General features: G+C 38.0%; 1 protein-coding gene across 1 annotated transcript in view; it reads left to right on the top strand.

Moving 5' to 3' along the window:
• Positions 1-15,240, top strand: part of NRK (Nik related kinase) — a 130,209-nt gene that overhangs the window by 14,267 nt on the left and 100,702 nt on the right. Inside the window, exon 3 of the mRNA XM_012644538.1 lies at positions 13,309-13,319. Within this exon, the coding sequence (XP_012499992.1) occupies positions 13,309-13,319 (11 nt within the window). The remainder of the gene's footprint in view (positions 1-13,308; positions 13,320-15,240) is intronic.

Consider the following 15,240-nt stretch of genomic DNA (forward strand, 5'->3'; position numbering starts at 1 on the left):
AGTTGATGACATACAATTTATGATATTTTAAATTAAACTTCAGAAACATGGTGCTGACATTTGGGTTGCCTAGCCACTAGGCCTATTGGATGGGGGTTTGAGTATTTTTCCTTTTAGGCTGAAATTATACTGTTTATTTGCCTACCAAATGTCTAGCACTGTGAATGCTTTCTTTTTAGGTAGGAAAGTTTCCTCACATCCTTGCCATTTTGCAAATATAGCTCAATTAAGTCAGCCAACAAATATTGCTTGAGCGCCCATAAAGCACATAACACTGTGCATTTCATTATACGTTGCAAACCTCTGAAGAAGGAGCTGAAGCTGAAACTGACTCGAGGCCACAGGCATACTAGCCTGTTGTGCCTTCATAGTGCAGGGCCACAAATCCAGAGCCATCTCTTGGTCCCACCTTCTTCCTGTGACATTGCCCCCTTGTTATAATGTGCCTCAAAAGTAGGGATTGGTCTTTCTTAAGTAACCCTCAGGCTGCTGTAGCATAGGAAACATTAAATTTATATCCATTAAAGAACAGCATTGCTTTGAATGTTTAAAACTTTCCATAATAAAAATTTTTAAAAAATGTTTATTGAATTCTCACTGTGTCCCACGCACTGTGTTAGGTACTTGGTGCTAGTGAGAATGATCAGAAAACATTAAAAAAATTTTTTTTTATTTCAGCATATTATGGGGGTACAAATGTTTAGGTTACATATATTGCCTTCATTTTTAGGGGGATCATTTTTATTTAGTTTTTGTAGAGATAAAAAAGGGGGTATTTTCCCTGTGATTGTGACTTCTTCATTTGAGGAGGGAGTGATGGGTAACTAGAAGGAATGAGAACCGGGTGAGACTGGAAAATAGAAAGAAGGAAATAAGGGTGTAGTGTTTTTTTTTTTTTTTCCTGGATATAGAAAGTCTAATGAAGCTTCTAACGAGCAAAACTCCAGGAACAAGTTTTTCCTCAATAAGAGAATAGAGGTTGAATATTTGCAGTGGGGGTGAAAAAAGCCAGCATAAGCTAAATAAATTGAGACCCAGGGGACCAAATTAGTGGAAAGTGCTGAGGCTTAAAGGCCTTAGAGAAAATGGAATATTTCTATCTTGGCCATGACATCTCTCCAACTGTGGAATATAACCCAGGCCCCTGAATTGTAGGCTTGTCTTTTCCTTTCTGTGTTATAGCAAAATTTACTTCTGCCTCCCAATAAATCTTTAGGGAGGAAGAAGAAGTTACTAGCATGATAGGAACAAAAGGGGAAAGTAAAAGTCGTGTGTGGGATTTCTGCTCCCAACAGGCCATAATTGAATATTTTCACAACTACTCTAATCTGTTTAATATCTTCTCTCCCTCTCTCTCTCTCTCTCTCTCTCTCTCTCTCTCTCACACACACGCACACACACACACGGAGCAATTCAAATTCTATATTTGTTGTATTGGGGTAACACAAAAACCATTCTCTCATTTCTGCAGATACTCATCTAGTTGATTGTTATAAAGTTATTTGAAGGACAGAAAAGATAAATTTAAATGTTTGGAGACAAATGCACATTTCTAAACAAAAGCCAAGACTAATAAACTCTTTAGATCTTGGTGGCTTTGGTCAATCAGATAAAAATATTCCAATTATAAAAATCTTTGTAAAATATAAATATAAATCTCTGTGGGGGGAAATAATACAGTTACTTAAAAACAGACATGCATAAGTGCCTACCTGATGCTTAGCTTTATACTTAAAGCTATTTTTTAATATATTAGTATTAAGAAAATTTATGCAGATGAGATTTTATAAACCACTTTAAAGACTGGTGCAGGTGAGTGGGGCAGTGTTAGAAACACACTAATGTACTCTTTGTCTAATATATTAAAAAACATGTTTTGTTTTATTTTGCTTTTACATACACACACACAGACACATATATAAATTATGGTCAGATTCTCAGAGTAAATTAAGTAAAAGTGGTTGAAGTTCTTGCTTTCCTTTATCCTCTAGTAGTTGACCACCAAAGACCAGTTAGCTAGGTCCTCACCATATTTCATGAAATAGACACTTTGGAAAATAGCATTTAGGCAGTTGTTACTCTTGAAATAAGAATGAGTCTTAACTTGATTTTAGGACTTTCCAACTTTCTACCATATTTGTGTATCTCTGTCTAAGGTAGTTTTGTGGACAATACCAAAATTATATTTAGAAACTAATGTGCCACTGTAGCTCTCTGGGGATGTTAAAGGAAAAGGGGAAACTAACAATGTTACGTTGCTGGGGCTACTCTAAAGGCAGGCTCTTACAAAGAAGCCTATCAGTAAGATTAAATTAAAATATCAAAGAATATCAAAAGATAAAAACAGTTCTTTATCCCACAGTCTTAATTTTCCCTGCTAAGCTACACCCGGGTTACAATAAATTCTCCCTCCACTAGAACATAGAGAAAGAGGGAGAAAATGAGATATGAATTATATGTCCTTTCGTTTGGAGAAATAATGATACGGTGGTGGTTTATGTGTAATTTGTGTTAGAAAAATAAGAAAGCTTCTTTTAGGTTTGTCCTTTTTAGGCAGAGTCCCTTTATGACTAGGAAAAGAAGGTTGGATTGTTCAGGGTCCCCTGAGGGAAAAGAAGATTGATTATATTCTAAGCACTGCCAGTAACATTTTGTATAAATCATTAACTCTGAAGAGAAAAAAACAAAACAAAACAAAAATACCACCATGATCAAAAAGGACAAGTCTAAGAGTCCTCAGAGAAAACCAGCTTTTCTTGACTCTGAAAAAAAAATTAAAATTAAATAAAATCATTTGGTATAAAAATTGGGTAAGAAAAAAGATGGGGATTTAAATATTAGATGCATTATAGAAAGTGACCTCAATGTCCTAAAAATGGGTAATGTTTACTAAGTGCTTACATTGTGCCTAGTGCTTAATTTGCATCATATCATTTACATGTCATGAGAGTATCATGAGATGGGTATCATTATTATCACCATCTTTCTATCTCACGAACTAAGAAATAGAATTCAAGAGCTTAAGTTACTGAACAAGTTCACAAAGCTAAAACATTGTGCAGTCAGGAGTTGAACCAAAATTTGCCTGACCCCTAGGTCTGTGCTCTTGACTGTACTTATATTCAGCTCAGCATGTATAAGACAGTCAAAAAGCATTCAGCTAGATCAGCCAATGGAAAAAAATCTGTTCAAGTACAAAAGTTTACAGGAAACTGATGAGCTGAGGTCAGCAATGAAGATCATTAATGATGTGTCCCTCCCTCCTATTTGCTTCTGTCAAGATGGGCACTAAGAATGTCTGGGTTGAAGGTCTTTTTCTGGAACTTAATAGAATTTCACCAGTGCATGGGGACAAGCAGATAGGTTCTATAGGACACTTGAAGCTCATGACTAAATTCCTACTCAGACTCCTGGGAACCCTGGGAGGGTAGAGAGGCATTGGCTGTCAAACTCTTCACTCTATTCTAGTGAGCAGGGCCCCATCTCCAAGGCCAAGCATTTTTCCTCATTTACTGCTCCTACTGAGAGCCCCCAGGAAGAGGGAGACATGGAAGGATTGTTGAAAGTTAAAGCCTCCCTTGTAAATGATTGGTTTCTGATCGGTGGGGATTTTAAAAATCGACAAATTAAAAAAAATAATTTGTACATTTTCTAACAGTGCATTTCTAGGAACATGAATGAGGATGAAAATACATAAAATTTAGGGAACCCTCATTTGTTCCCTGCCTAAGCACAGAACTTCTCCCAGAATCTGGGCTGGAATACATTACATGGCAGGCTAAGTGGCTATGGCTTGGAAGATTAGAGGGTGGCAGAGGAAGAGAGTTGAGCAGGTGGATGGTGACAGTAAGGGTTTGGCATTGAGATGAGTTGAAATTATCCTTATATTGTTCCCATCAGATGAGGATGCAGGTTTCAACAGAACTTACAGCTTAAGGCTTTCCTGGTGGTTAACCTCTACAAGAGTTTTGCAAGCAGCTGAGTTCCTCCCACCTTGCCGCTAAATAAAGTGTTGCAATGACAGTAGAAAACCAGCTACAAGGCTTGGAGTGGATGCCTAAGAATTCATTAGTATTTAAAACAAGTTCGCAGATTTATTCAGGGGCAGGAACCTGGACTTTTTCACTTTGACTCTACTCTCAGAGCATTTAGTAAAGTGCATTGCACGTATTAGGCTCAAGAGCATCAGGCAGAAATGACAACAAAAATCTCAATGTAGACTTCTTAGTATGTTTTCTGTTGCCCACACTCATGTTCTCCTTTTATTATCAGTGTTGGCATTCTACAGCTAGATATTACAAAAAACATTAGCTATTTCCAAAAAATCTATCTTAATCATCTTTGTAATCTCTTTGGGACTAGCACAATACCTTATACATATGGGTGCTCGGCACAAATTCTTCTGGAACTAAAAAGATATGTGCAAAAGTGACCCCCTCCCAAATGACATATTTTTACAGAAGCTCTCTGCAGATGTGCCTTGATGGAAAGGATTGACTAATGACACCCTATTAAGCCAATGCTGGAGACAGGTTGGCCTTTCAAATTATACCACCTAAGTAACTTTCTATTCTGACTGTAAAAAAAGGTGGCACTGTGTAGAGATAAATATTTCCAAAGGATGGAAATATTAGCCTTACTTTTTTATTGCTTTCTGCTGAATGAGTCATTTAGGAAGCTTGAAAGAGTATATTTTTTGGGGGGGTACTGTAGTTTGCTGTAGTGTTGTTGGCATAGCCAAGTATAAGGATGGTTTCAAGAGAGCCTCATACCTTCAGGAAGATGTCTAGAACATGTGCAAATATTTCCTGACTTGGAAGATTGGCAGCTGTTAGAAAGAAAAACACGTATAAATAACAGCCTACAAATGCCCTTGCTTCTCTTAGCCTTCTACCCATGCTTGCCAATCACTGTAATGGGTTTTATAACTACCTTAAATTTTAGTGACTTTCAAAAAAAATTAATTGGCTCAAAATATTAAACTCTAAAAGCTTTAATAATGTGTATTTTGCAGGTTCTACACTGCACGCATATATATATTATATATATACATACACACATACAATACATACAATGACCAACTCATCTTGGTTTGCTGGGGGTACTTTGCCAGTCCCATGTCCTGGGAAACTCCTGTCGGTTTGGGACACCCCGTATGTATGTGCCCGATTTATGCCTGTCATACTTGAACAACATTTTGTACTCATTAAGAGGTAATGGTATCCTCCCCTCAGCTGCACTCAGGGCAGAAGTAACAGACATGAATAGAAAGGTGCCAACTAGTTTAAGAGACATGTAAACCAGAGTGGTGATATTAGTAGGAAGCAGAATCTGTTTACTCCAACCAGTGTAACATGAAAATTGGTTTGACTGATTTCTTCACTGCCACCACTACTGCTCCCAAAAAAATATACAGACAGAGTTAATTGACTGGTTATTTGATGGAAATTACCAAAATGTTTGTTGGCACCTGGTACACACAGCCTTACTAAAATGGAAAATGGATGTTTTACATTGCATCCAGAATGCTTTTAGGGATTTCTCAGGCACATCTGAATGCCTGGACTCAAGAGAGGGAGATTAGAGAAGCATAACTCACTGTCAGTCTGCCTCCCTGAGGCCCTTCAGGTGGGATGCCTTGGTATGAGGCCAGAGCTTTCCAGATAGACCTCCCCCTATTCCCTCTGCCTTTTTGAATCTGGCAGTGGCATGAGTGGTAAGTGAGTTGGGTCGGGAGAGGGTTTACAGAAATCCATTAGAATATATCTGGTTAATTCATACAAGATAATTTGTTTAAAGGAAATCAATAGCAAAGTAACTATTTTCTTGATTCCATTGAGGCTGAGTTGTAAAGCCTCCCTCACTCTCTATGAAACAGGAGAATTTGTACTTTTTAGATAGGCAAAGCATCTGCCTCTCTACAGCAGCTGGTTCGTATAGTAATGTTCTCTGAACTACTTTGTAAGTGCTCGTATCTTTTGAATTCTGTTGGTGTTGTGAATTATCTTGCCATTTACTCCAATTTTATATATCATTGTGTACTTGGTAGAAAACTATAATTCAGTTCGAATGAATTTCAGTAACAGAGATTTAGTGCCTGAGGATGTGTCTCTAGGTTTATATGGAAGCAAAAGCCATTGAGTTTCTAACAATGCAGCTTGCCCTCTATTTGCATTAAAACATGCAGAATGAGATGTGGACATAAGAAACTTTAGTTGGCCCCAATCAAACTTCATTCTAAGAAAAGCTATCAGAGCAGGAACTAGATAATTATAATATTCATTTCTTCTTTAATATCCCCTGCAGTAGAACTGTGTTTGAATCAAATTTTGTTGGTTCATTTTATATTTTGTGGTTTTCTGTATTCAAATCTTATATTCCAGAGCCCTGATGACCAGATAGAGGGGTGAAGGAATACAGCGGGTGGGGTGGGGAGGGGAGAAATAGAAGGATACGAGAACTAGAGTTGCCAGATTTGGCAAATAAAAGTACAAAATGTCCAGTTAAATCTGAATTTTGATGAAAAACAAATTTTTTAAGTGTATTTCCCAAAGGTATATACTTATACTAAAAAACTGTTTATCTGAAATTCATGTTTAACTGAGCATGTTCTATACTTTCTCTGCAAAACTCGTATGGAGCTAACTTTACCTGGGTCACAGATTTGCCACCCGCTAACCCTGTGTTAAGAAACAAGAGAGAGACTGACTCTCCCACCTGCTGTGGTGTGGCAGAGAATGTCAGATCAGCCTATCTAAGAAGCTGCCAAAGGGTGGGGAGGGGGTGGTCTTCTGGTCCTAGAACAGCTGCTACTCCTCCCTGCTTCTTGTGGCAAATGTTGTTTTGTGCTGCTTTCAGAGTTCCACAGCAAAGCTGCTTTGCTGGCAGCTGCAGGGGCCATTGAGTCCAGGTGAGTAACCCTCTCCTCACTGAGGGGCTGGGTCAAAGGAAAGAAGGAGGGTTTTCTCCTTGACATGCCAAGGAGAGCATTTGCCTGCTCAGTCCCCTAGGCTGGAGAAGAGAATCAAGGTCACTCTGGTTTTTTTTTTTTGTTTGTTTGTTTCTTACTCCAAAAGTAGAAGGGCTCTGGGCTGGTGACTTAATTAGTCACTCTCCAGTTTTATTGTAATATGGGTCCAGCCCCTAGAACGATTGCAATCAATTCAATCAATGATGTTGATTTTTGTGTGTGTGTGTGTGAAAGTCCTTATGTTCTTCTGTTTCACAGGCCAGGCTATCACTGGCTTCAGTCTACAGATTGCTCACAGAAAGACCATTTGTGTATTTAGAACCCCATTGCATGTGGTCCATTTCTGTGAGTTGTGAGTTAAATCACTCATTTGACCCATGGTATTAAGTATACCTTAAGGAAGGATATGTAGGGCATGAATGGTCAATGTATAGTGTGAAACTGAGGCAGACTGCCAGCAGAACTGCTTAAATTCAATGTCACATCACCCTGCTCCTAATTCTGTCAGCATGACCCAGAGAATGTACTATTTACTCCATTTTATAAATAATGTTCCCTCAAGGACAACTGACAATCTGCAAAGGAATAATGCTTCTATAGATTCTAAAAAGATTCCAAAAGAGGCAGCAGTACACTGTAGGTCTTCAGTTGATATGGCATTGCTATTTATGTCCTCTCTGGATTTGCTGAGTCCCAGTAGAGAGAGAAATAGAACCAGAAACATTGTCCCCATCTCCCAGCCCTCTCAGGGACTCCATTTACTGTACCTTTTACCATCATCAACTCTCTTTCTAGTGCTCCAGGAAAAGTAGTTCCTAATTAAAAAGTAGGGAAGATCATGTGCTGTAATTTATAGATAGAAAATAAGTAAGTCTTGAATTCTAGCCAGTAACAATTCAAGATACTTTTATTTAAGTGCTTACTGTATACCAGATGCTATTCTATATACTTTGTAGACATTAACTCATTTGATCCTCATAGCAATCCCATGAGGTAGTTTTTATAGATGTTATATTGTGTATGAAACTGAGGCATAGCGAAGTTAAATAACTTGTGTAGTAAAGTCATGTCATGCAGTAAGTGGCTGAGCCAGTTTTGAAATGAGATCTCTCTGGCCTGCAAAGCCCTCGCTTTTAACAATGCTATGTAAAACTACAGCAAAATTGTTAAGTACAAAAAGGAACACCTTTCTATATGATATAGTCAGATCGGTGAGTACCTAGATGGTGGTTCCACCAAGCCCCCAAGGAGCATTTACAATGAGGCTACAGTGTATACAGCTCTTCTAGTTCCAGTAGCATTATTGTTTTCCTCCATTCTCAAAGAGCCTTTCTGATGAAGGAAGAGAGAATTAAAGAATTATCTTTTCAGTCAATTGACAAAGCCAAATTACATGGTACATTTTATGGGGAACATTAGAAACTACATGAGAAATTAATTAGCCATTCAAGAAGTGCCTGTTCTGAATAGTAAATATTTAAGAAGGATTCAATTAAATTTTCTCACTGAGAGTAGCTTTTTTAAAAGAATAAATTTTATGTAAAGTCTTTCAACAGCAAAGTACCCATTGTACAATATAGGTTTTGGAACCAACCAGAACAGAAATAAATTAGACATGCTATTGATAGTGTGCTATACAATTTCAAGAGGGAAAGCTCTTCCCTCAAAAAACTAGACAGTAGACACATACTATTTAAAAGACTAATCCCTTTGATGAAAGCTCTGACCAGGAAGGTATCCGTTTAGGTTCCTGGAATACATTCTGAATATTCAGCTAAAAATTCATGTAGAGACTTATTTTGACACAAGTTTGGAGTATGCAGTTTCCATCCTTATATAATCAAATCATCCCAGTCCCATGCCATGCCACAGTGGTAGCATGTGCTTTGGTGTCACACCGATCTGAATTTAACTGTTGGTTCCATGAGGTGAGTGACCAGAGAGCGTGTCACTCTCTAAGCCTCAGTTTCACAAAAATAATGGGGACAATAAAACCCATTATGCAATGTATCTGTTATCATCCTATGAAAGAACGTGGAAACACCTTTTTATCGATACTGAAAGCAGCATAAAATGTCATCAGCATTGAGAGTAGACAAATTGATAGAGGAATGCCTTCCCTTAATACAAAATTTATTTTAATATTCACTATACAGAGAGCTGAGGCAAATGAGGAAGAATCAAACTCTACTGCAGGACAGAGCTGGAAGATCTCCCTAGAGGTCATAGGTCAACCCTTTATTTATAGATAACAAAACTTGGGCCCTGAGAGGGGAAGTGACTTGCTTAAGGTCAAATAAATAAAGATGCAGAGCCTCACTTTGCTATAGAAATACCATGTTCTTCTCCCTTGCTAACTCACGTCCACTCATTCAAGGCTTCCCAGATGTTAACCAATACTCCAATTTCTAGGTAGTCATCCCCTAAGTATCCTACTTCTTCTTGGGGAGCTGGAAATATCTCATTATTTTTCCCTCTCATACCAGATTGTGAATAAAATGGTGGTAATTCAGGTTGATAGTAATAGCTATTCTTATACCAGTGGAACTAATATTTTTAAAATAAGAGATGATGATTCAAATGTACCTCCAGAATCTTATGAGTAACAGCTATGAATAAAGGATATTATTCAATTTATGTTAAGGAGGCTTATTGATGTTCATCGGAACGCAAGTAGAAAAACATTTCATAAATCATCCTTAAGTTACTGCACCCTCTGATAAATGCATTCTCTTGTCTTCTGTTCACATCAGCCCCACTTCACATCTCTTTCCCTTGACAAGCTCCTTGATTTTAATTTTGTATCTCCCCTCTTTATTCTTTTCTTTAGGTAGTAACAATTCTAAGTGTGGTTAACAACTTTGACTGCTATGATTCTCTTCAATATTTTTGGACAGAATCTGGAGATATGTAAAAGAAATTTATTAGTTGACTTTCCAGAATCGGTTTCCACCCATGCTTATCTCCATATGCTTTGTATTATTGTATATAATTTTGAGGAATTTGTCCCAGGTGTATTAGATGGTGATGAGTATTTGAAAGCACTGAGTTGAGTGAAGACCTGGCCTGCCTTGCCTTAAAATGTCTTTCTGTATTGTTCTGTATATCGTCCTGTAGCAGGTAAAATAACTGCTAACATTAGAGGTACAGGGGGGCAGGAGGCAGTGAGGGAGAGAGAATGAAGGAAAGAATATATAACAGATAACTGCTCTCAATGTTGCATTCTTTCCAAGGTAATTCACAATTTGATATGAATTGAGAAACTGTTTCAGCAACATTATGAGCAGAGATAATAGCGGGCCTGGACTCGCTGCCCTCTGATGGAACAGAATGCCCTCATTTCTGTATATCTGAGGTTCTTAAGTACGGGTGCACACCAAAATCCACTGAAGGAATCATTTGGAAATGCAGATGCTCAAGACCCGCCCTAAGAGATTCTGATTGAGAATCACTGCTTAGCTGAACCTTAGATTCTAGGTATAAATTAGAAATCTCAGGAAAGGGTTTATTACTTTTTTCAAAAGTTAGAAAAATTAAACATATGCATTGAAAAGGTAGAGATTTGACTCAATATGGCATGGTTTGCAGGAAAGATATCCCAGAGCAAAAAGATGTCCCACAGACCAGCCTGCCACATTCCTCAAAATTCCCATTACTAGAGAGTCATTCTTTTGGACTTCCTACTAGACATCACCTGTTCATGTGCACATTATAAATTAAACAATGCATTAAATCACTAATTAATACTTTAGCACAGATGAGATTAGGGCTCACCTTAATCCAAAGGGAAATGAGGCACAGGGCAGGTAAATTATTCTTGATGGCTGTGAGAGAGTTGAGAGGGAGAGTTTTATAACAAGGGGAGTTCCCAACTAAAGCAAAGCCAGATGTAGCACCTATGTAAGAGCAGAGAGTCTTACCGGTGATGGGGGGTGGCGATGAAGGGAAAGTGCGCTTTTGCATTATCCAGTTGCCCTTGATGGAGGTTGACTGCTTCTCTCATTCTTACAGGCTCAAATCTCTCTTGCTTAGAATGACCCTCCACTGACCCCAGTTCATTTAAATGCAAAGCAACTAAAGGAGAAAGGCTGGAGGGACTTAATCCTACCATTTAGGTTACACAGTATTGAAACAGCTGATTGACTTGGCCCCATTCAGTGAAGAGAAAACACACACCATACATTCAAAGCAACTGTTTGAGTTTATTTGGGAAAACAGTTAAACCATGTTAGACCAACGGAGAAACAACTTTTTCAGTCTTTTTGCAAATGCTCTGTTCTGTTTGCTCACCTGCATCTCAGCCAGAGTTGTGGGGCCTTCTAAGTCCTCTGGTGGATAGGGGAACTGACTTTTGGGTCAAATATTGTCAGAACCCTTCAATATGTTGAAAATGTTGAAGTGGTGGCAAGCACAGGAACCTAGGCTGAAGGTAGGACAGAGGGGATGGGGGAAATTGTTACACAGATTTGGCTGTTTTAATTTAACTGACAAATAGGGAAATTGTGAAAGTTATAGTCGGGGTTGTGAAAGTTGTTTTGGTATTTTGGTATTTCTAGATATCAACAAAGCCCATTTGTCCAGATAGTCTCAGAGCACCATATAGTTAAGAGACTATGTTCCCTTAAAACCTGTGGTTTTGATTCATCTGCTCTTAGATCATCCAGTTGCTCTTTGATCGGATAACTTGAGCCTTGGACTTTAATTTTTTTCCTTTTTATATTTGGCTATGTAAAAGAGGGATTAAAGCACATATCAAATCTAAGCAGCAGGATTTAAACCAAGCCAAACGCATGAACTCTTTTTCTTACCCTCTTTGCTAACCCTTTAAAGTTAGCATCTATTCCCTAAAGCAGCACCAATGTTTTCAATTAAGGAAGCCAGTTGAAATGGCGTGAGTGTGGACCATTTTCTTAATGGAAGCCCAGGGGCCAGGACTAAAGTCTTGGCAGATAATATAGTGGAATTAAAATCTAGTCACTATAGATTTACTGGAAATCTGCTCAAACTTCCCCCAACCCCCAAGACCTTAACAGTCTTGATGGCAAAGGAAGGTGGGATGCAGTAACTTTTAAAAACTTTTTGAATACCCTATTACACCCTTGTAAACTTCAAATCTATCAGCCAAGTAATGAAATTAGTTGGTTTTTCCCCCCTCCTCTGCCTTACCAGTTTCTTCCCATAAAGTTCAGTGCCATGTCCTGATGATCCTTGGAATGACTCTTTAATCTTTCTTTTATGACCCTTTGGAGTGGTTGATTCACAGATTCTACTTTCACATGTTAATTCCCTTAGAATAGTGGTTCTAAATGTTTGGTCCCTGGACCAACCTAGTATCACCCAGAAACTTGCTAGAAATGCAAATTCTTGGAAGCCACCCCCTGAATCAAAAACTCAGACTCCAGAGTAGGTGTGTCGCTTAGGGGTGCTGGCGATCTGTGTTTTAACAGATCGGGTAATTCTGATGCGTGCACCAAATGGGAGAGTCACTGTCCTGAAGGTGACCCTTTGTCCCTCCAGTGCACATACTACTCTCACTTAGAACCAGGTAATAACAGAAGAAAATCACATTTTCGTTGGATTTCAAGGTGGTTTGGTAACACTAATTCCTGCCCCCCCCAACCACGTGTGAATGTATACACACACGCGTGCGCACACACACACACAAAGTTAGGAAGTAAAAATATTCATCATCACTTGAATATTCCAGCAAGGGTACAGTGAACTGAATATCTCTCTCCCACTGGGCAAATCCCAGGAAATGGGTGACGCAGGCAAAATTTCCCCATGTCAGGCATGTAAATTTATATAGATTATCCTCCAGATTAAGTTCTTAGAATACGTTGATTTGAGAAAGGTATTTAAGACTCTCTTTCACAATGAAAATAAACTACAAACTATGAAAGCATGTCTGTGGGCATTGATAAAAGCAAATCTCCTGAATCTTCTACTCCCACACCACAAATCCCTAAAAGTTTAGAAATACATGTAGCCCTGGTTTTGATTATAGAATTAGTTACTTTTCCTTGCTTTGCATATGTATCCTGTTAGTGGATTGGAAACTTAAGCAATTTGTTCCTTACATCTTAATACACAGTCGAGTAGCATTTTGGGGCTGTCTTCACAAAGTTCTTTTTTGGCAAGTTAGTGATGGCGGCTTAGTGCAATGGTTTGGAGTACTGTAACAGCATTCTGCAGTAAATTCCCCAGTGATGACGGCTTAGAATTTGCTAAATGTTTCTGCAGAACTTTCAGATCTGGAAACCTGGGCAAGATTTCTCAGAAAGGGCAGAAGTTGAGGATGGCAATACATAGAGTTGTATGATCCTCTTTCCTGGTAGGATTTACATAAGTGAAATACTTTGCAGATGATTTGAGGACTTTCGTTATTTTGCTGCCAAACAGATTGGTCTACTCCAGTCCACTTGGTCAATCGATTTAATAATAAATAAACTTTGTCATTGCATTCAAATCCCCTATTATTGGACAAAAAAGTATAAAATAGGTCTATTCATATCGACATTGAAAGATGTTCTAATGCATTAGGTGAAAATAAGTTGTATAGTATAACAATTTGTGTTTAAAACTTAACCTTTTCTATATTCATAGAAAAAAACTGAGGGAAAATACACTAGATTGTTAATAATTGCTAACTATGGGCTGGGAAGGAGTGAGGGAATTGTTTATAGGGGACTTCTACTGTTTATATTCCACATTTATTTCTTATGATAATTATATATTACTTTTGTAAATAAACAAAATAATAAAAGTACGGTTTTAAGACAAAAAAAAAAACTTTGTCAAGCCAGTCGTTTGACTAATTTAACTCTTGGTTAACTTATACTGGCTGATTATTTCGTTGAGGACATACAGCCTCAAGACAGCCTAAGTTTGATATATTCCTAGTAAGAAACTGAGGAAATGCTAACATCTACAAGCCACACGAATACAATTTTATATTTGGTGAATGGACTTCAGATAAAACATAATCATTTGAGTCACAGGAAGTACCGAACTTTTTATAGTCTAGTGCATTTCACCTACGTTTCTTTTTACCTACACTCAAGTTAACCGAAGTCAGGTTCGCTATGATCTGGTACATAACATTTTAAGTAGATATGTCAGGTAATAAATGTTCTTTTCTCTCTGAGGTTGGGTTTCAGTATTTACAAGGGAATCCTCAGTTGTATTAGCTCTTTTTATTCTTATTTTAAATCAATAAAACCTGGATTGCCTTGGGGAACTGTGTAGTGTATTACAGAAAGCACGAGCTTTGGAGTCACTCGAATCTGGATTTTAACCTTAACTGTCTCCACTTTTTTGGGTGACCGTAGGCAAATTACTTAACCTATCTGAGCCTAGGTTTTCTTATCTGTAGAATTAAGAATGATAATACTTACACATGGCACAGTGCTGGGATTTACGAAATGCTCAGCATGCGTTAGTCATCCCCTTGCAGAGAAAAGGACTTAGTTGTACTTGAGAATCTAATCTTAATTAAGAAACATAAACAGGGAGTTGTGTCAGTGACCTGGAGGAAGTTTCCTGTTTGTCTTCTGCCAGGTCAGTCATGAGCTGTGCGTATGGGTAATATATAAGTTGTTGAATAGAGGAGAAGAGAAAGGGAAGGGCCTGAGCTTGGTCTCTCTGTGTTCTGATTAATAACGAGGATAAAAAGATTTTTGATTAAATAGAGGAAACAATACCAACTGGTAAAATAGAAGTGCAGAATTCTGAGGGAAGAAGTTAAAAACTAGAGTTGGAAGAAGAAGGGAAGCTTTATAATTGAACTAGGGGAGCATTCAGTAATAACTGTAACACAATGCATCCTGCAATAAGTACTATAAAGAGAGCTACAGAGGACAGTGTGGGAGAGAAAGAGGGCGAGACATTGAAATTATTCTGATTGAGAATATTGGAGGTGGGGAGTTTTGGGAAGCTTCCTCCTTGGGCCCTCTCACCTCTAACTTGGGGGCAAGCCTGTATTTGCAGCATACAATTGATTATGTCTTCAGGTGAATGATGATCTTTATCTAACTTATAAAACAAAAGAATGAAGGAAAGTTATTGGCAGCAGGGACCTAGAAATATTCATGCTTCTCTTTTTTTGGAGACGATAATATTTTTAAATTTTGCTCTGATGCTAACAGAAAGAAAATAACATGAGATCCACTACACCACTCTAGATACCATAATTTTTTGTGGAAGCTAAAATATGTAATTACGGTATCAATGCATGCTTCACTTTTCAACACCACTCTAATGTATCTAAC

The sequence above is a fragment of the Propithecus coquereli genome, unplaced genomic scaffold (assembly GCF_000956105.1).
Source record: "Propithecus coquereli isolate 6110/MARCELLA unplaced genomic scaffold, Pcoq_1.0 Scaffold104, whole genome shotgun sequence".
Taxonomy (NCBI): Eukaryota; Metazoa; Chordata; class Mammalia; order Primates; family Indriidae; genus Propithecus; species Propithecus coquereli.